At 53.5% G+C, this 20,561-nt stretch overlaps 1 protein-coding gene across 3 annotated transcripts; it reads left to right on the top strand.

Annotated features, from left to right (window-relative positions):
• The first annotated feature begins 73 nt into the window (after window positions 1-73).
• Window positions 74-20,561, top strand: TIMELESS (timeless circadian regulator). 3 transcript variants are annotated; one of them, XM_084758471.1, is made up of 29 exons: window positions 74-166; window positions 5,702-5,843; window positions 6,000-6,153; window positions 6,487-6,601; window positions 6,686-6,748; window positions 8,207-8,308; window positions 8,491-8,646; window positions 8,885-9,018; window positions 9,340-9,427; window positions 9,706-9,882; window positions 10,150-10,367; window positions 10,572-10,675; window positions 10,800-10,969; window positions 12,332-12,466; window positions 12,569-12,720; window positions 13,724-13,821; window positions 13,910-14,033; window positions 14,122-14,323; window positions 15,779-15,924; window positions 16,377-16,462; window positions 16,567-16,684; window positions 16,768-16,850; window positions 17,047-17,189; window positions 17,366-17,543; window positions 17,628-17,696; window positions 17,794-17,912; window positions 19,184-19,403; window positions 19,520-19,627; window positions 19,750-20,561. In XM_084758471.1, exons 2-29 carry the CDS (start codon window positions 5,759-5,761, stop codon window positions 19,821-19,823), a joined length of 3,621 nt encoding a protein of 1,206 aa, XP_084614597.1. In that variant the 5' UTR covers window positions 74-166; window positions 5,702-5,758; the 3' UTR covers window positions 19,824-20,561. The 3 variants fall into 3 exon arrangements, with proteins under 3 accessions (XP_084614597.1, XP_084614599.1, XP_084614598.1); XM_084758473.1 differs by having other exon boundaries at window positions 75-166; window positions 5,747-5,843; XM_084758472.1 differs by lacking the exon at window positions 74-166 and adding an exon at window positions 451-756.

The raw sequence follows: 20,561 nt of genomic DNA, 5'->3' as shown, positions 1-20,561 counted from the left end.
TCTCCCCTCCTCCCCAGTCAAGTGGCTCAGCCCGCTCGGCCCCGCCCTGCCCCGCCCCGCGCAGGCGCAGACTGGTCGCTTCGAGCCCAGTGGCGGGAAAGTCGGCGAGCTCCTGCTCATCAGGGCTGCCGGCTCTGTTAGGCTCCGGAGGACCCGCGGGGAGCGGGTGAGTGTGTGGACAGGACGGAGGCCGATACGGGAAAGCTCGGAGGCGGCGGTGCAACCGGGGCCCAGCGGGGACAGCGTGCAGGGGTGCAAACGGGGGCGGCGTGCGGCTCCGGGCGGTGGGGGCGGGGCCCCGGCGCGCACGCACGTTCTGACCCTGCCCCTTTCGGGCGCGCACGCGCATTCTGACCTGCCCCTGGCGGGCGCGCGGTAGATAAGCCGCGCTCCCCGTCCCCCGCGCATCCCCGTGCGCCCCTGAGCCCCGGGTAGGGAACGGACTGTCTGGCCAGGGTCTTCCAGTTCGGAAAGCAGAGCAGAAGGCTTCCCATTGCCAACCAGTCCAGACCCGAGGACATGTCGGCCTGGTGCTCGTCGGGTTTTCACAGACTGTGTTTCATCCTTTTGCCCCCAGATTTGGTAAAACCTAAGGAGGATGCCTCTGTTGGGGATGCCAGGCAGATGGAGATCATTTAGTTGAGGTTCTTTGCAGGAGTGTCATTTCTTTGTCTTTGATGCTGACGGCCTTCTTTTGGGGAGAAAAATGAAGCCCGTCGTTTTACATTTACTTTGAAGCCTCGTTTTGGTCATTAGGTGGGTGACATGCACCTCTGACATTTTTCTGATCCAGTTTGACTCCCAGCCTCGGGGGAGGAGGAGGGGGGGCGGAAAGGACGTGTTTGCTTCGCGTTCTTTCATACCCCAAGGCAGATGAACTCCCTCTGCTGGGGAGTTCTTGTCACTTAAGTGCAATTGCCATGAAATCCAGTAATTTAGTTTATTCATCCTTCCAAGCTGGTCACCTCCCAGATGGCTCAGCGGGTCGGGCTGCCTGAGGATTTGAGTGCTATCCTAGAGGCCCAGAGAGCACTGACTCCTGCAAAATGACATTTGAACAGGAACGCTCGCAGACACACACACACACACACACACACACACACACACACGAGACATAAATAAAAGGGTCTCAGTATTAGCCCTGGCTGACCGAGAATACTCTATGTAGACCAGGCTACCCTCTGACTCACAGAGATCCATCAGCCTCTGCCTCCCTAGCACTGGTCACTTCCCTCCTTGTGTCCCTGAGGTACTGTACCTGTTTATTGAGCGCCACCTCCCCAGAGTTAGAATTGAACCAAAGGCCCTAGAACACCAAGCCCCAAACACTACATTCCAATTCTACTTTCCTGTCTCATTAAGAGGTAGAGGCTCCCTGAGTGTCCCAGACCGATCCACTTTTAACTGACCAGGATCTTCTTTAGCCCTGGCTGGCGGCCACCCCCCAAGCTCTGGGATTGCAGGCGTGCCATGCCTATATTTGTGCAGTTCCCTGTGGAGTTGCTTGATTTCCTGTGAACCGCCGTGTGGTTGCTGGGAATTGAACCCAGGTCCTCTGGAAGAGCAGCCTGTGCTCTTAACCTCTCTAGCCCCAGCACAAAGTTCTTGAAGAGGAATCTGAGCAGACCTCTCCATGGCTGCGACTGCACCCTTTCTTTTCCGAGGCTTAATCTGATACAGATTTGGTAAAGGATGGGCTGGTCTGCGGCCTTTGGTGAAGGCAGGACTCCGACCTCACACACGGGTGCATTCTGCCGTCTTCAACTATGTGAAGTTTGAAGTTCCTGTGTGAAAGTACTGGGTTTAGTACATTCAAAAATCCATAAGATAGGGCTGGAGAGATAGCTCAGACGTTAAGAGCACTGCCTGCTCTTCCAAAGGTCCTAAGTTCAATTCCCAGCAACCACATGGTGGCTCACAACCGTCTGTAATGAGATCTGGTGCCCTCTTCTGGTCTGTAGGCACACATGCAGGCAGAGCACTGTATACATAATAAATAAATTTTTAAAAAAATCCATAAGACAACAATTAGGTAGAGGAAGAGAGAAGAGAGCGCACAAGGGTTGAAGTAAGAATTTGGTGTACACATCTCAGGTTTTCCACTCCTGTCCTGCAGGTGGTCAGAGAGAGCCTCGTAGGGAAGTGTGTGTGGCCTGCAGCTCAAAGGTCACATTGGGAGAAGAAGAGGCCTCCAAGATGGAGAGAATATGCTGTGAGAGGAGTTTTGTGCGTTGGGATGTGTATGTTTGTGTTCCTAGGTGAGGTCCTAAAACAGCCAGAGAGAGCGATCGAGCCATGGACCTGAGCCATGCGGGTTGGAGGCTGTAGTTATCTATCCATGTAGGGGAGAGGCCAGACAAGCAGGCAGTATGCAGCTTTCCGTTAACTGAGTGAAAAGATAAACAAGATGTTCTTGCTTCCAAACTCTAAAGCAAAGAAGAAGAAAAAAAGGGGAAACTCTTCATTTTTATGTCCCTGCCACCCACCCCACCCACCCTTTTATCTTAAATTTATGGCAGCTCTGAGGAGTCAGTTTTCACCTTCCAGTTTGGGGCAGGGTCTTTTGTCTACAGGGCCACACTGTTTATTTTTATTTTTTTTTTTGTTTTTTGAGACAGGGTTTCTCTGTGTAGCCTTGGCCATCCTGGACTCACTTTGTAGACCAGGCTGGCCTCGAACTCACAGCGATCCGCCTGCCTCTGCCTCCCGAGTGCTGGGATTAAAGGCGTGCGCCACCACGCCCGGCTCAGGGCCACACTGTTTATTCCAGGCATGGCTAGCCCTCACGATGGCCACTGCTGCTCGAGCCGAGCCATCTGTGTGTGTGGCCTGGGCATCTGATCTCAGGTCTTTCAGCTCAGGTGGAAAGTGTTTTTACCCGCTGAGGCATCTAGCTAGCCTCCTCTTTGTTGGCCGTCAGAACATTTAGTAGAGGAGAGAGAGAAGAAACGATTTCAGCAGGTTATATAACACAGCCAGGCCTTTCACTCCGCATCCCTCACAGCTGTTTTGAATGAGAGGCAGTATAAAGGAAAAAGTGGGTCAGAAGCTACGGGTGAGGAGTCCCACGGCCTGACGGCCCTCTCTGGGGCTGGGGGAAAGGAGCTCTCACTAGGAATGTCAGCCTTTAATGCTAACATACATTATAAACAGTCCCAGGGGCTGGGGGCACACACCTTTAATCCCAGCACTCGGGAGCCAGAGGCAGGCGGATCATTGTGAGTTTGAGGCCAGCCTGGTCTACAAAGCGAGTCCAGGATATCTAAAAATACACACAGAAACCCTGTCTCGGGGGGAAAAAAAGCCAAAAAATAAAATAAACAGTCCCAGAACAGGTGTGGTGGAACACACCTTTAATCCAGGCAGGAAGATCTTTGTGAGTTTGAGGAACACCTACTTACATTGTGAGTTCCAGGACAGCTAGGAATACATAGAGTGACTCTGCCCCAAAGGGAACAAAAACCATAAATAAAAAAAAGGTTTCTGTTTTTTTATGATGGTGCCACACTCGGGTGTTGAACACACCAAGAAAGTACTCTTCAATCGAGAAAGCTCTTTTATCTTTTTCTGGCCAGCTTCTTAGATCCACACTCGGGAAGGACAGAAAGGAAAGGCCTTTGGTCTGTTGTGCATGTCTGTGTGCATGCACATAACACACAGAAACACACACACACACATTCACACAGACATATGTACACCAGTGGTCTCCCTGGAAAAGCTGAGTGTCTTTGAGGACACTCAAGGGTTGCATGTTGAGAAGCTACCTCATCAGAGACCTGGTCCCTGAGAATGGGCAGGAAAGAAAAGGCTCCTCTCAGGTCTCCCTGTCATTTAGTGTTTTACTGGCTCCTTGTCTCACCGGGTGTTGCAGCTCAGAAGTAGGTTTAGCACTGTGGTTGGGGGTACTAGGACAGCATGCGAGTGAAGAAGCAGACCAGTTACATAAATAAATACAACCCGAGTGCAGGCAGGCAGTGTTACCCATCACCTCTCCCGTAGGGGTGGAGTCAGGCCCTTAGAGCTAGGGACCAGAGCCAGCAATGGTCTATTTAGAGGATGCTTCCACCTGCAGGACAAGGTACAGCTGAGGATGTCTTGGGGACGGGATTGATGAGTATTCCTGATCTTCCACAGGAGTGGGTAAAGAACATACGGTGTGTGTGTGTGTGTGCACGTGCACGCATGTGTGCGAGTCTGTGGTATTAATGCTGGTCCCAGTGGCTCGAGATTCTGGGTTTGTGCCATCTGGTGAGGGTACAGGGATCCAGATGAATGGGGACATGCTGCAGAAGAGGAAAGTGCAGAAGCAGGCAGGGGAGGCTTACTCTCTTCTCACTGCTGCCTTTACCTCCCTTTCTGTTGGAGCTGACTTCCGCTGAAGTCACTGGGTTTTATGAGTAACATTGGAGGGCAAGGAAGGGACTTTCTGTACAAATATCGGTGCCTCAGAAGCCGAGGGGATCCTGGGGGCGGGGCGGGGGGGGGGTAGCTCCGTCGATGGAAGTGTTGTACAAGCGTAATGGCCTGTGGTTGTAATTCCATCGCTGAGGAGGCAGACAGGAGGGTCTGTGGCAAGCCACCCCAACCCCAGTGAGCGACGTTGTCTCAAACCGATGAGGTGAACACGCCTTGAAGGAGTGATACCTGAGCTGACCTCTGGCCTCCACACACATGCGCACAGACAAGCACACATGCATACTTGTGGGCCCGCCCCCTACATACACAAGTCTCACATACAATCACTATGCGCTCAGGACTGGGGTCAGTTCCTTTCACTTGGAGGGAGGGGGGGACACGTGGCCTGTGGATAGCACTCAGGTTCTCAGCCTTGGTGGCAGGGGCTCTTCTCACCGCTGCACTAGCCCAGAGCTAGCACACGTTCAACTCCTGTGGTATATCCAGGCGAGGTCTGTCCTAGGGAGAGCTGTAGAAGACGGAAGATTCCATCTGACCCCTCCTGAGGCTGCAGAGCTCTCTGAGGTGAACATCTCAGAGTTGATCCCCTTTTTTCCTACTGGGTTGTCTTAACTCTGAGCCATGTTTCTCTGGTTTCAGGACCTGGCTGTGGTGTGGGCCAGATCGTAAATCATAAACTGGACTTTCTTTTGTCCCTAATCAGCTCGAAAGAAGCCTTAACAAAAAAAACTTTGTGGGGGGGGGGGGCTGCGGCCGGGAGAGTGGCAGATACAGCTCAGTGGTACGTCACTTACCCACCAAGCACAGGGGCCTCCCTGGGTTTGAGTCCTGTGCACCACAATTGATTACTTAAAAAGCTGCTTTCCAGCTGGGTGTGGTGGCACATGCCTTTAATCCCAGCACTTGGGAGGCAGAGGCAGGTGAGTCACTGTGAGTTTGAGGCCAGCCTGGTCTACAAAGCGAGTCCAGGACAGTCAAGGCTGCACAGAGAAACCCTGTCTTGAAAAATTAAAAAAAAAAAAAAAAAAAAAAAGGCTATTTTCCCAGCCAAGTGTGATGGCGCACACCTGTAATCCCAGTACTCCGAGAGGCAGAGGCAGGCGGGTCTCTGTGAGTTCCAGGACACCCCAGGTTGTTACACAGAGAAACCCTGTCTCCAAAACAAAACAAAACAAAAACGAAAAAAGTGAAGCAATTAAGGGTGTTGCCCGGAATATCCCTGGGTGTCGCTCCCCAGCTTGTTCCTTACCACAGAGGCCCTGCATCCCTCTTCCATGTCACACAGGCCTCAGGGTTCCATCTCCTGTCTCCACCCTCATCCCCCTGCCAGCTGGGCCTCCGCATGATGAACTGTGAACTCCTAGCCACATGTAGCGCCCTTGGGTACTTGGAAGGAGGCACTTACCACAAGGAGCCAGATTGCCTAGGTGAGTGCTCCTGCGGAACCAGGAGGAAAACCAGGAGGTCTGATGGATTTCTTCTGCCATGGGTAGGAGGAGCACATGCACCTGGGCAGCCTCTTGTTGGGTTGCAAGTGATGTTTTGTTCTTTTTTAAATTTTTTTTTTTATTCTGTGTCTAAAGAGAGCGTGAAGGATTTGATCCGCTACCTGAGGCATGAGGACGAGACGAGAGATGTGCGGCAGCAGCTGGGAGCTGCGCAGATCCTGCAGAGTGACCTTCTGCCCATCCTCACGCAGCACCGCCAGGACAAGGCTCTGTTCGATGCTGTCATCAGGTCCTCAGCCTCTTGGCTTGTGCCGTGGGCAGCCGTGTGTGTTTGTGTGTGTGTGTGTGTGTGTGTGTGTGTGTGTGTGTGTGAGAGAGAGAGAGAGAGAGAGAGAGAGAGAGAGAGAGAGAGAGAGAGATATCAGGTCCTCAGCCTCTTGACTTGTGCCGTGGGCAGCCGTGTGTGTGTGTGTGTGTGTGTGTGTGTGTGTGTGTGTGTCTGTGTGTGTGTGTGTGTGTGTCTGTGTGAGAGAGAGACACAGAGAGAGAGAGAGACAGAGAGATCAGGTCTGTGCTGGCAAGGAGACCTAACCAACCACGCCTTCCTGCACTGTCTCCCCAGGCTGATGGTAAATTTGACCCAGCCAGCCTTGCTCTGCTTTGGCAGCGTGCCCAAGGACCCCAGTGTACGGCACCATTTCCTGCAGGTTCTGACTTACCTTCAGGCCTATAAAGAGGTGAGAAGCCTTTTCTCCATGGGGGCTGGGTCGTCAGCGTCTAGAGAGGGAGGCGGTACCTACGAGCTGTGCCCTGTTCCACAGGCCTTTGCCAATGAGAAGGCATTTGGAGTCCTGAGTGAAACTCTGTATGAGCTGCTGCAGCTGGTAAGTGCATCCCCTTCCCACACAGCCCACGGCCACTCAGTACCTCACCTCCCCTGGGCAGAGGAAGGTCCTCAGCCCTCGGGGACTGCTCAGGACGGCCCCCTCCCTCCCCACTTCCTTTCTTTGCTTCCTTAATTTCTTTCTTTTTCTTTTTCAAAATTACCTTATTTTATATGTGCAAGTGTTTTGCTCACATGTATGTATGTGCACTGTATGTGTCAGGTGCCCCCAGAGGTCAGAAGAGAGTGTTGGAGCCCCCGGAGCTCCAGTTATGGATGGATGTGAGCTGCCGTGTGGGTACTGGGAACTGAACACCGGTCCTCAGGAAGAGCAATTAGTGCTGTTAACTGCTGAGCTATTTCTTCAGGGCACACCCCGCCCCCCCCCCTTTTTTTTTTCAAGACATGCTTTCTCTGTGTAGTCCTGGCTATCCTGGACTCACTTTGTAGACCAGGCTGGCCTCGAACTCACAGCGATCTGCCTGCCTCTGCCTCCTGAGTGCTGGGATTAAAGATGTGTGCCGTGACCACCACCCAGCTTTTTGTGTGTGTGCTTCTCCCCCGCCCTTTTTTTTTTTTTGAGATAGCCCAAGCTAGCTTCACACTTAAGTTCACTATGTACCTGAAGATGGTTTTGAACTCATGATCCTTCTGCCTTGCCCTCCTGGGTGCTGGGATTAGAGCCATGCACTGCCATACTCTGGGTCGTGTTGTGTCCCTTTCCATGTCCCTGCCCTATAGTACTGGGATCGAATCCAGGCTCCGATGGATGCTAAACAAGCACTGGGCCACTGAAGTACCCCTAACGCTCTTTTGTTTGTTTGTTTGTTTGTTTGTTTTGTTTCTGAGGCAAGGTCTCACTGCATCGCCAGAAAGACCTTGAATAGATGTAGGCAGGCTTGGAACTTGCAGTCCCCCTGCCTTCTGAGTGCAGGGGTTAACAACCTGTGCTACCATTCCTGGCTTTTCTTTTTCTTTTTCTTTTTTTAAAATTTTTTATTAATTTATTCTTGTTACATCTCAATGGTTATCCCATCCCTTGTATCCTCCCATTCTTCCTTCCCTCCCATTTTCCCCTTACTCCCCTCCCCTATGGCTGTGACTGAGGCGGATTTCCTCCCCCTGTATATGCTCATAGGGTATCAAGTCTCTTCTTGGTCTGGCTTTTCTTTCTATTTTTTATTTTTAGAAATTTGTAAAAAATAAAAAATAAAATAAAGAAAGGAAGTGTGTGTGTGTGTGTGTGTGTGTGTGTGTGTGTGTGTGTGTGTACATACATACACATAGAAGCCATAACAAATTACAGGTGTTTTTCTAGACACCTGATTTGTTGAGTATGCACTGGGATCTGAACTCAGTTCGCCATGAGCCATCTCGCCCTCCAGCTGCCTTTTCTTTCTCTTTGGTCCTGGTGCTCAGGGCTCAGTCCTGCAGCCAGTTTCTCTCTCCTCTTACCCAGGGTTGGGAGGATCGGCAGGAAGAAGACAACTTGCTGATTGAGCGGGTCCTGCTGCTGGTCAGGAATATTCTCCATGTCCCAGCTGACCCTGAGCAGGAGAAGGTGAAGTGGGTCCTGGGGCATCTGCGCTGTGCTGGTTAGGGGGAACCCCCTCTTCAAGGCTTTCCCGTCTCCTCTGACAAGTTGGGCAGTGGTAGCCTCAGTCAAGGAGCTTATAGGGGACCTTGGAACCCGAGGAGCTGAATGTGTCCCTCTCTCTCCTCCCCTCCCCACCGGCTGCTCAGCGGATCGATGACGATGCCAGCATCCATGACCGGCTTCTTTGGGCGATGCATCTCAGCGGCATGGACGACTTGCTTCTCTTCTTGTCCAGCTCATCCGCTGAGCAGCAGTGGAGCCTCCACGTCCTGGAGATTGTTTCTCTCATGTTCCGAGACCAGGTGAGACCCTGCACTACTCTCCCAGTCCCCGTCCATGCGTGGGCTTCTGTCATGTGGCCAGAGTGGCTCTGGTAGCAATGGGGATGACCTGAGGAGGGCGGGTGATGGGTGACAGTGGCTGTGTCCTCCGTCAAAGGCCTAGCAACAGTTCCGAGTGTTTGTGTTTCTAGTAGGAGTGCACTAAGGCTCACAAATGCCTCTTCTCTCTCTGGTTCTTCCCTCGTCGTTGCAAATCCAGAACCCTGAGCAGCTAGCAGGAGTAGGGCAGGGGCGCTCGGCTCAGGAGCGGAACACGGATGTGGCCGAATTGGAGGTGCTGCGCCAACGGGAGATGGCAGAGAAAAGAACACGAGTCTTCCAGCGAGGCAACAGGTGGGTGCCGGGCTGCCTTGCTGTGCGCTGACTCAGACCAATTCGAGGATGGGTAACATTTTAAAACCGTCTCACGCCGGGTGTGGTAGCGCACGCCTTTCATCCCAGCACTCGGGAAGCAGAGGCAGGCGATCGCTGTGAGTTCGAGGCCAGCCTGGTCTACAAAGCAAAAGCTACACAGAGAGACCCTGTCTCAAAACAAAACAAAAACAAACAACTGTCCCCAGAGCTGTTGATGAAGAGAATTACTGATATTTAGAATCGAGGAGTCGTTTTGGAACCTTTGTTTTGTTTGTTTGTTTTTTTGTTTCTCCCTTGAAGGCACTCTCAATTTGGGGGTTCCTACGTCGTCCAGGGCTTGAAGTCGATTGGGGAGAGAGACGTTGTCTTTCACAAAGGCCTTCACAACGTGAGTATGTGCACATATGATGTGGAGGCTATGGACTCTCGGGACCTGAGAAGAGTGACCAACTCGGGGATGAAAACTGTTTTTAGGCTTAGAAAGTTGATGACAACATAAGTGTTGCTTGTGTTGTGTCCACTGATGTCCTCGCCGCTACCTGAGGCAGAGGTCTAGACATTTTTTTTTTCCCCTAAGACAATTTCAGGGCAGTGTCTGTCTGTAGAAAGGCCTGCAAGGGGCGGGGTTAGTTAGGACTTACTCTAATGCCTCAGCCATACCCTCAGCTCCGAAACTACAGTTCAGATCTGGGAAAGCAGCCGAGGAGGGTGCCTAAGCGTCGCCAGGCTGCCCAGGACCTGTCCAGTCATCGCCGCTCCGCCCTCAACGTGAGGCTTTTCCTCAGAGACTTCTGCTCAGAGTTCCTGGAGAACTGTTACAATGCGCTCATGGGCGCGGTCAAGGTGAGAACCCCGGAAGGCCGTGAGGATGTACATGTAGGTGACAGGGAGGGGACAGTAGAGAGATACTAGCCAGAGCGGTGGCATGGCCAGTGGTTGGCAAGACGGGCAGCAATTTCCTCAGAGAAAGTAGAGGCGAATATGAACAGACTGAGGAGAATTGGAGGAGACTGGAGATGTTATATTAGTGTCCAGGGCCCAACCCCTCACCTCAGGCGGGACGGCTGGAAGGGAGTTGGAAGGCCTGAGTCACGGCGTCTTTTCTCTTAGGATCACCTGCTTCGGGAGAGAGCCCAGCAGCACGATGAGACCTACTACATGTGGGCTATGGCGTTCTTCATGGCCTTCAACCGAGCTGCCTCCTTCCGCCCCGGCTTCGTTTCCGAGACCCTCAGTGTCCGCACCTTCCACTTCGTGGAGCAGAACCTCACCAACTACTATGAGATGATGCTGACGGATCGCAAGGAGGCCGCCTCCTGGGCACGCCGGTGAGCGGCCAGGCCGCCGGGGAGCGCGGCAGGTGCCTTAGCTGAGCCCGAACAGCAAGATCTTGGATAATGCTTTTTTTCCTTGTTTAAGGTTGAGGTGGTCAGGTCAGGGTGCAGGGACTGGTGGGATTCTTGTCAATTTGGACGGCCCATTGGGGGAGTGTTGGCACTTACATTTGACAGAGCCTTATGCTACCTTGGCAGGATGCACCTGGCCCTGAAGGCCTACCAGGAGCTGCTGGCCACCGTCAATGAGATGGACGTGAGCCCAGACGAGGCCGTGCGGGAAAGCAGCCGCATCATCAAAAGTGAGGACCGGGCCTGGACTCCCATCCTGGCCTTCCCACACTTCCTGATCAGAATTTCATTTCTCCAAGTCCCAACCTCTTCCCTCCGTCTCCAAGCCCTCTCGTTCCTCATCCCCACCCCTAGACAACATTTTCTATATGATGGAGTACCGAGAGCTGTTTCTGGCACTCTTCCGAAAGTTTGATGAGAGATACCATCCACGTTCGTTCCTTTGTGACCTGGTGGAAACCACCCACCTCTTCCTCAAAATGTTGGAGCGGTTTTGTCGGAGCCGCGGGAACCTGATGGTGCAGGTACAGGGCGGCCCCAGGGTGTGAGGAGGGCTGTGGGGAGGGTGAAGGACAGAGGCTTGTGGCATTGCCAGTGTGTAGCTGCCCATTAGGGTCACCTTGACTCTGTCTCAAATGGGAAGGTTGAAAGTACCGTGGAGAACACGCCAACCACTATGGAAAACTCGCCAACCTCTGCCAAGCATTCACAACGTACAGGCTCACATGCACCATGGACACACACAAAATAAGATAAAAGTTTTTTTCTTATACTGGGACCTTCCTATAATTAAAGTTGCTATAGCTTAAAATTATGTCAGAACTGAGCTGGAGATGTGGCTCAGTGGTTAAGAGCACTTGCTGTTTGCCGGGTGTGGTGGCGCTCACCTTTAATTCCAGCACTCGGGAGGCAGAGGAAGGCAGATCTCTGAGTTCGAGGCCAGCCTGGTCTACAGAGCCGAGTTCCAGGACAGCCAAGGGCTACACAGAGAGACCTAGGGGTGTAAGATAACACCTGAATTTTGCATTTTGCTACTGAAAGCCATAGCTGTGAACCAGTCCACTGCATGGGTAACAGGAAAGTCAGACAGAGGCCGGTTCCTTAGTGCCAGCCCTCGGGAGACAGAGGCAGGCCAACCTGGTCTACAGAGTGAGTTCCAGAATAGACAAGGCTACATGGTGAATCTCTGATTCAACCCCCCCAGCACCCCATATACAGATGGGGAATCCCTGAGGGTTATGCTCTACGCAAAGATTTATAATCAAACACATCAAAGGCAAAAGTAGTCACTATATGTTTATCCTCGTCATAGCTCTTTACCCACTGTAATGGCATTTTCTCTTGACTTGCCCTCCTGGAGGGCAAGGAAATCCAGCACCCACTGCTGCTCCCCAGTCCTCTGCCTACACCGCACCCCACTGCTGCTCCCCAGTCCTCTCCCAACACTGCACCCCACTGCTGCTCCCCAGGCCTCCTCTGCCTACACCGCACCCTACTGCTGCTCCCCAGGCCTCTGCCTACACCGCACCCCACTGCTGCTCCCCAGTCCTCCTCTGCCTACACCGCACCCCACTGCTGCTCCCCAGTCCTCCTCTGCCTACACCGTACCCCACTGCTGCTCCCCAGTCCTCCTCTGTCTACACTGCACCCCACTGCTGCTCCCCAGTCTTCCTCTGTCTACACTGCATCCCACTGCTGCTCCCCAGTCCTCCTCTGTCTACACCGCACCCCACTGCTGCTCCCCAGTCCTCCTCTGTCTACACTGCACCCCACTGCTGCTCCCCAGTCCTCCTCTGTCTACACTGCACTCCACTGCTGCTCCCCAGGCCACTGCTGGACAAAGACTGTGGCTCTGCTGCCTTTACCATACATTGCTTTCCTCTTAGAACAAAAGAAAAAAGAGAAAAAAGAAAAAGAAAGTTCAAAACCAAGGCGTTGCATGTGGGGACGTCTCCCACAGCCCTGGGGAGCTGGAGGCCGCGTGGCCAGCCCTGGCAGAGAAGCTGCTGCGGTGTGCCCAGGTAGGTGGCTGGAGAGCGCCTGCCAGTTCTGAGGACAGTGCTCGCATAGAGCATAGTCTGAGATTCTCCCGCCTCTGTTCCCATGGCTGCCGTTGTCGGAAGGATCCTGAGCTTGGTGTGGAGGACATCATTCCCTTTGATGCGGCCTCAGAGGTGCCAGTGGAAGAGCAGCGGGTAGAAGCCATGGTGAGGATCCAAGAATGCCTTCTGGCTGGCCAGGCCCCGCAAGCCCTGGCCCTCCTGCGATCTGCCCGGTAAGAGTCCTGCAAACCGGCTGGGCGGTGCTGGCGCACGCCTTTAATCCCAGCACTCAGAAGGCAGAGGCAGGCGGATCACTGTGAATTTAAGGCCAGCCTGGTCTACAAGCGAGTCCAGGACAGCCAGGGTAACACAGAGAAACCCTGTCTCAAAAAATTAAATTAAATTAAATTAATCCTGCATGCCCAGCCTCCTGGGCCCCTAGGGAATGGGAGGCCTTCACCCAGGTCCGAGTTCTCTGTCCAGAGGCATCTCAGCAGAGGATCTCTGTGGATCTCTGTACTCGACACTAACTCTTTGTAAGCTTTGATTGGAGTATTTTGGTTTTGAGAATGGTCTGAAAACACAGTTAACAAAGAAAGAAAGAAAGAAAGACAGACAGTTGTACTTTAGTGTCTCTTTTCTGTGTACAGACCCCATGTGCACACCTCCAGGCGTGAACCTCTGCACTTCTCATCTGAGTGCTATTTTCAGTTCTCTGTATGTGTGCATTAGACTTATTTTATGTGTAATAGCATTTTGCCTGAATATATGTACATGTGCCACGTGCGTTACTGTTTGCCCGTGGAGGCAAGAAGAGGATTTCAGAATCTCTGGAGCTAGGTTTCCAGACATTTGTGAGCTGCCATGTGGGCACTGGGCATTGAACCCAGGTCTTCTGCAAGAGCGAGGTGCCTTGTGAGGAAAAATAAACTCCCTAGCCGCTCCGTCTCTGAGGTAGAGATTTACCTTCTCTCTTCAGTTGACAAAGGAAGTAGTTTTTCCTCCCAGTTCTATTTGCAGTTTGATTTTCCTGTGTTTAAAACCTTTTCTGTCAGTCCGGGCGTGGTGGCGCATGCCTTTAATCCCAGCACTTGGGAGGCAGAGGCAGGCGGATCACTGAGTTCCAGGCCAGCCTGGTCTACAAAGCGAGTCCAGGACAGCCAGGGGTACACAGAGAAACCCTGTTTCAAAAAACAAAAACAACAACAACAAAAAACCTTTTCTGTCTGTCTCCAGGGAAGTGTGGCCCGAAGGAAACGTGTTTGGCTCTCCTGACATTTCCCCAGGGGAAGAAATGCAGTTGCTGAAACAAATCCTCTCCGCACCCCTCCCCCGTGAGCATCCATTTTCCCCATCTCTGTCTTCCCAGTTGTGCCCTACGCCAGCATAGCGGAAGCTCAGTAAGCCCCCTTCTCTGTACAGGGCAGCAGGAGCCGGTAGAAGGAGATGACGAGGAGGAGGAGGAGGAGGACCAGGAGGAGGAAGAGGAGTTACAAGCGGTCCAGGTGTCAGAGAAGGAGTTCAACTTTTTGGACTACTTGAAACGGTGAGGGGCTGAGAGGATGGACTGTGGCACTGTGAGGGTGAGCAGTGTCTGTCCCTTGCTAAGTAACTCCCCTCCGTGTTCCCTGCAGCTTCGCGTGCTCAACCATCGTACGAGCCTATGCACTGCTCCTGCGGAGCTACCAGCGGAACAGCGCCCACACCAATCACTGCATCGCCAAGATGCTGCACCGTCTGGCCCATGACCTGGGGATGGAGGCCCTGCTGTTCCAGCTCTCCCTCTTCCACCTCTTCCATCGGCTGCTTAGTGACCCAGCTGCTGGAGCCTACAAAGTGAGGGGCTACCAAAGATTAGTACACAGTGGGGGGCCACCAAAGACTAGTGCACAGTGGGGGGCTACCAAAGACTAGTGCACAGTGGGGGGGCTACCAAAGACTAGTACACAGTGGGGGCTACCAAAGACTACTGCACAGTGGGGGGCTACCAAAGACTAGTACACAGTGGGGGGCTACCAAAGACTAGTGCACAGTGGGGGGGCTACCAAAGACTAGTACACAGTGGGGGGGCTACCAAAGACTAGTGCACAGTGGGGGGCTACCAAAGACTAGTGCACAGTGGGGGGCTACCAAAGACTAGTGCACAGTGGGGGCCACCAAAGACTAGTACACAGTGGGGGGCTACCAAAGACTAGTGCACAGTGGGGGGCTACCAAAGACTAGTACACAGTGGGGGGCCACCAAAGACTAGTGCACAGTGGGGGCCACCAAAGACTAGTACACAGTGGGGGGCTACCAAAGACTAGTGCACAGTGGGGGGGCTACCAAAGACTAGTGCACAGTGGGGGGGCTACCAAAGACTAGTGCACAGTGGGGGGGCTACCAAAGACTAGTGCACAGTGGGGGCTACCAAAGACTAGTGCACAGTGGGGGGGCTACCAAAGACTAGTGCACAGTGGGGGCTACCAAAGACTAGTGCACAGTGGGGGGGCTACCAAAGACTAGTGTATGGGGGGCTACCAAAGACTAGTGCACAGTGGGGGGCCACCAAAGACTAGTGCACAGTGGGGGGGCTACCAAAGACTAGTGCACAGTGGGGGCCACCAAAGACTAGTACACAGTGGGGGGCTACCAAAGACTAGTGCACAGTGGGGGGGCTACCAAAGACTAGTGCACAGTGGGGGGGCTACCAAAGACTAGTGCACAGTGGGGGGGCTACCAAAGACTAGTGCACAGTGGGGGCTACCAAAGACTAGTGCACAGTGGGGGGGCTACCAAAGACTAGTGTATGGGGGGCTACCAAAGACTAGTGCACAGTGGGGGGCCACCAAAGACTAGTGCACAGTGGGGGGGCTACCAAAGACTAGTGCACAGTGGGGGGCTACCAAGAGTGATACAGAATGGGTTGTGGGTGAGTTTCAAGAGAAACAGAGGTGCTGGGTGGGTGGCGCACGCCTTTAATCCCAGCACTCCGGAGGCAGAGGCAGGTGAATCTCTGTGAGTTCGAGGCCAGCCTGGTCTACAAAGCAAGTCCAGGACTGTCAAGGCTACACAGAGAGACCCTGTCTTGAAAAAATCAAAGGGGGAGAGAGAGAAGAAGGCCAGGGTGTTACAGGCAGAGAGATGAGGGCACAGTGAAGAAACCAGCAGGTGGGTTGAGGGGACTGCATGGAGAGTGAGAGAGGCAGGGAGTGAGGCAGAGGCAAAGCTGGAAATGGGCAGAGAAACATGGATGCCAGTTCTGTGAATGCATTCGGGCTGTGGTGCCACGGTAGCTTTTCTTTCCTGCAGGAGCTAGTGACTTTTGCCAAATACATCCTTGGCAAGTTCTTCGCCTTGGCTGCAGTCAACCAAAAAGCGTTTGTGGAGCTGTTGTTCTGGAAGAACACGGCAGTGGTTCGAGAGATGACTCAAGGATACGGCTCTGTCGACAGTGGGTAAGCGCAGGGCTGGGAAAGATGGGAGGCCAGCGGAGGATCATCAGCAGCTCACCTCATCTAATGGTGCTTTTCCTGAGGTTACCCAAGACAGGAGCAAGACTGGGCCTCAGTCAGTTTTCTTCTGTGTCACCAGCCTTCACGGTCGGGGGGGGGGGGGGGCGGCCCTGAGGACAGGAGTCATACGAGGCCTTGTCTAAAAAATACAGGCTTGAGGCTGGGCGTGGTGGCGCAGGCCTCTAATCCCGGCACTAGGAAGGCAGAGGCAGGCGGATCAAAAATCTGATTTGGGCTCCTGAGTTCTTAGGTCGGAGAGCAAAGGAAGAAAGCTTACTTTAGGCCTCCGCGTCTTGCCTGTTTTGAGTTATCTGCTTCACCCTTTGTTCTGAAGCGCTTTGGGCCTGTCTTTACCCCAGTGGCCTCCCTCCACCTGTTCCGCTCTCACCATTCAGGTCTTCCAGCCACAGAGCGCCTGTGTGGAGCCCTGAGGAAGAGGCCCAGCTGCAGGAACTATACCTCGCCCATAAGGATGTGGAAGGTGTGAGGCTCTGCGGTCTCCAGAGACAGTGAAGGGGGGGCAGCTTGGGCCTCCCCCCCCCCCCCCCGACATCTCCTTACTGCCCCACTTCCCCTCCTCCACAGGTCAGGACGTGGTGGACACCATCTTGGCACACCTGAAGACTGCTCCTCGGACACGCAAGCAGATCATCAACCATCTGGTACGGATGGGCCTGGCCAACAGCGTCAAGGACTTCCAGAGGTAAAGGCCCTTGCTCTGGAGGGAACTGGGATAAGGAGCCGTGTTTGCCTCAGGCCTCCCTGGACTGACCCCTGCCTGAATAGGAAAGGGACCCAGATCGTCTTGTGGACGGAGGATCAGGAGCTGGAGCTGCAGCGCCTCTTTGAGGAGTTTCAGGACTCGGATGGTGAGTGAGGTCTGAGTAACCAACCCCTCCCCTGCCCCTCATACCCAAGGAAGCTCTCCCACCACTTCTGTTCACTTGCTACGTTGTGTCACCTGGGGCGGACAGTTGCTCTAGAGTATATCCCCCCCTTCCCCCCCCTCCTTTCCTCCCCCCCCCCCCCCCCCCCCCCCCGTGTCTCTCTCCTCTGTCCCTGCAGATGTCCTTGGTCATATCATGAAGAATGTCACAGCCAAACGTTCTCGGGCTCGCATAGTGGATAAACTGCTGGCCCTGGGCTTGGTGTCTGAACGGCAGCAGCTATACAAGAAACGGAGAAAGAAGTTGGCGCCCTCTTGCGTGGTAACCTTCTTATCCTGGCTCTTGCAGCCCGGGCCTGGCCCCTCTGTGTCCACTTATGGGACTTCTCCTGCCGCAGGCTTTCAGAGCAGCCTCTTCCGTGGGCACAGAGGAGCCAGAACCCCCCCTGAGGCCCCCTGAGGCCTGTTTTTCATTCCTCTGTCTCCGATGAATTCCAGCCAAGTGGAGAAGAGACCTTGAAGGATTTTCGGCGTGATGATCCGGAAGAGGAGGAAGACTTGCCAGAGGAAGAGAGTGAAGAAGACGGGGACCAGGAGGAAGGCTTACAAGCAGAGGCAGTTCAGGGCAGCTCGTTTCCCTCTGCTGAAAACCTTGGTCAAAGCCTGCGTCAGGAGGGTGAGGACTTGGCTTGGGAGGCATGTCAGAGGTGGGGGTGCGGAAGGCATGGGGACCACGCACAAGCCTCCCCTCTTTGCTCAGGCCTCTCTGCTCCCCTCCTGTGGCTCCAGAACTGCCTGGTTCGCGCAGCAGATGACCGGGAAGAGGATGGTAAGCTCATAGGGACACTGGGACTGCTTGGGCCTGGTGTGACCCAGGACCAGCCCTTCCTTCACAGAGTCGCCATGTGCCGCTGGCTCTGTTCCAGGCTGCTCCCAGGCAATCCCTCTGGTGCCTCTGACAGAAGAAAACGAGGAAGCAATGGAGAACGGACAGTTTCAGCGCCTGCTACGCAAGCTAGGGATGCGGTCCCCGACCTTAGGGCAGGCAAGTGTCAGAATGCACCGTGCTGTTGCCCTGGCTCTGGCCTCTGCCTTGTCTTTGCTCCCCAGGTCTCTTCCTCATCTCTCTGGCTTCTCAGGCCTCCCTTCCCTAAGTCTCGGCTCCACGCTGCCCTCATTCCCATCTGCCCCTCATCTGTCTGGAGCACCTGGTGGTTCTGTGTGTTCACAGCCTCCAGGTGGCGTGCCTGTCTTTGCATGGCCATTCCGCCCACACCTGTTTCACACCACAGTCATCCTGGACTACCTCCCACCCTGCGAATGGCGGGCCTGCCCATGCATAACCAGTTGGTCTTCCTAGCCCTATTGGAAGGCTCCAGCCACACATACAAGGAGGTACAAACACGCAGACATGTGCGCGCCCACACACGCCTTCCTCCTGTTCAACACCAACCAGTCTAAAAAGGTCAGGTCAGCTCAGCTTCACTTCCTCAGAGGTAGTCTTATTGCCTGTCTAAATCACCAAGTGAAAGGATCTCTTTGGTGCTCGGCCCAGTGGCGCTGTGGCATGATGCTTTTTCTCCCGTCTCACCTTTCTATGACCTTTGCTGTATTTCTTGTTAACAACTGTGTTTATGCTGGGCAGCGGTGGCGCACTTGGGAGGCAGAGGCAGAGGCAGGCAGATCGCTGTGAGTTCAAGGCTAGCCTGGACTACAAAGAGAGCCCAGGACAGCCAAGGCTACACAGAGAAACCCTGTCTTGAAAAAACAAAACAGCCAGGCGTGGTGGCTTACCCATTTAATCCCAGCACTCAGGAGGCGGAGACAGGAGGATCGCTGTGACCAAGGCCAGCCTGGTCTACAAAGCAAGTCTAGGAGTCTAGGATAGCCAAGGATACACAGAGAAACCCTGTCTCCAAAAAAAAAAGAGAGAGAGAGAGAGAGAGAAAAGAGAAAAGAAAAAACAAAATAGGCAAGGTGACACATACCTTTAATCCCAGCACTTGGGAGGCAGAGTAGGCAGATCTCTGTGAGTTTGGGGCCAGCCTAGTCTACAAAGAGAGTCCAGACCAACCATGGCTACACAGAGAAACCGTGTCTCGAAAAAGGGAAAAAAAAAGAAAACATACAAAAAACCTGTGTTTATTATATGAGTGCTAACGTTGGGCATATATTATGAATAATAACAAGTTCACAGCTCCTATGGATCATTCCCAATAAAGGGCCATGTTTATTCAATGAATAATAGAATAAAACCTAGTGACCAGAGAAGCTGGTCCTGCCCTTGCACTTGTTTCACCTGCTATGGCCCTGTAGGAAACCTTCTGGCGAATTCCAGCCAAGCTGACCTCCACCCAGCTCCGGAGACTGGCAGCTTCTTTGAACCAACGAGAAAAAGAGGAGGGAAGGGAACAAGAGCCAGAGGCACATCCAGGGGTCCCTGGAGAGCAGAGTCCCGATGAGGAGCCCCAGGCCGAAGCCCCGAGAGCCTTCTCCTCAGCCCGTAAGAAGAAAGCGGGCCTGACATCGCCGGAAGGTAAAATGCCACCGCTCACCCCTCGGTGACTTACTTTGTGCCGCTCGTGTGGGCGTGAGGGCTGGCGAGGCCTTTGAGGTGACACAGACCCAGTTCCCTAATTTTGTGTCCTATAGTTACCTCAGAGGAGGAGACCACTGGGGAGGAAGAGTGGAAACCAGAGCCCAAGAAACGACAGTTGCTGGACAGTGATGAAGAGGAAGACGAGGAGGGGAGGAGGCAAGGTAGGGGCTCTGACTGGAGCCTGCGTTTTCTTCTGCTTCTTCAGTCTGGACCCTGCCATTTGCTCTAACCCTTATCCACACTGAGATGTTTCCTGTTCCTGTGTCGCCTGTCACTCTCATAGCACCAGCACTGGGAACTCCAGTAACCCACAAGAAGAAACGGTTTCAAATCGAGGATGACGATGAGGATGACTGAAAAGATGCCTCATGCCAGAGGCGGTGGGAATTGGGAGGCACAGAAGCTACCCTGCCGGCACTGAAGGCCATCGTCCCCACACTGAAGACCCAGGAATCTTAGGCGACATTGTTGGATGGATGCTTTGCAGTTGTCCTTCCCACCCCGACCCCCAACCCTCACCTCATCAGTGTGGCAGCTGATCTCCTCTCCCAGGAACTGTCTCTCAGCAAAGGAGAAGAGTAAATGAAATATCCAAGGCAGCCTGGCCTTCTCTGTTTGGACAATTTCTTTGGCTCGCTGCAAGAGGTGTGTCCCAACATCAGACAGGGAGCCTTATATTGTAGTACATGGGGCGTTCACACCATCTCCAGAGGGCACTGGATTACCCTCATTTTCTTCAAGTGCTTGGTCCCATGACACAAGATCATGCCCTGCCTGCAGCTGAGGCAGGGTCGGGATGCTCTACTCTCACGGGGACAAACATCCTTGGCTTGTGCTCCTCATTAAACATGTAAAATTGAAAGTTGCTGATCTCAGTGTAACTCGTGCCTCGGAGCTCACCAGGGAGCCATCTGTTTGTTGTGTTTTTGGAAGAACGTCAAGACTTGGAGTTAAAAGCCATTTCCTGAGCTGAGGCAGACACAAGAGGATTACCACAAGGGGGAGTGGAAAGCGTGGGCATACCACCACACCTGGACCAGGAAATGTAGTAGTTTCAAAAACCAGCCTGTCAATAAATGTAATTTTGGAAAGACA

Source organism: Acomys minous, assembly GCF_964271855.1.
Source record: "Acomys minous genome assembly, chromosome: 15".
NCBI lineage: Eukaryota > Metazoa > Chordata > Mammalia > Rodentia > Muridae > Acomys > Acomys minous.
Note: the sequence above shows the minus strand (reverse complement) of the source record. Positions and strands in the feature narration are given on the sequence as shown.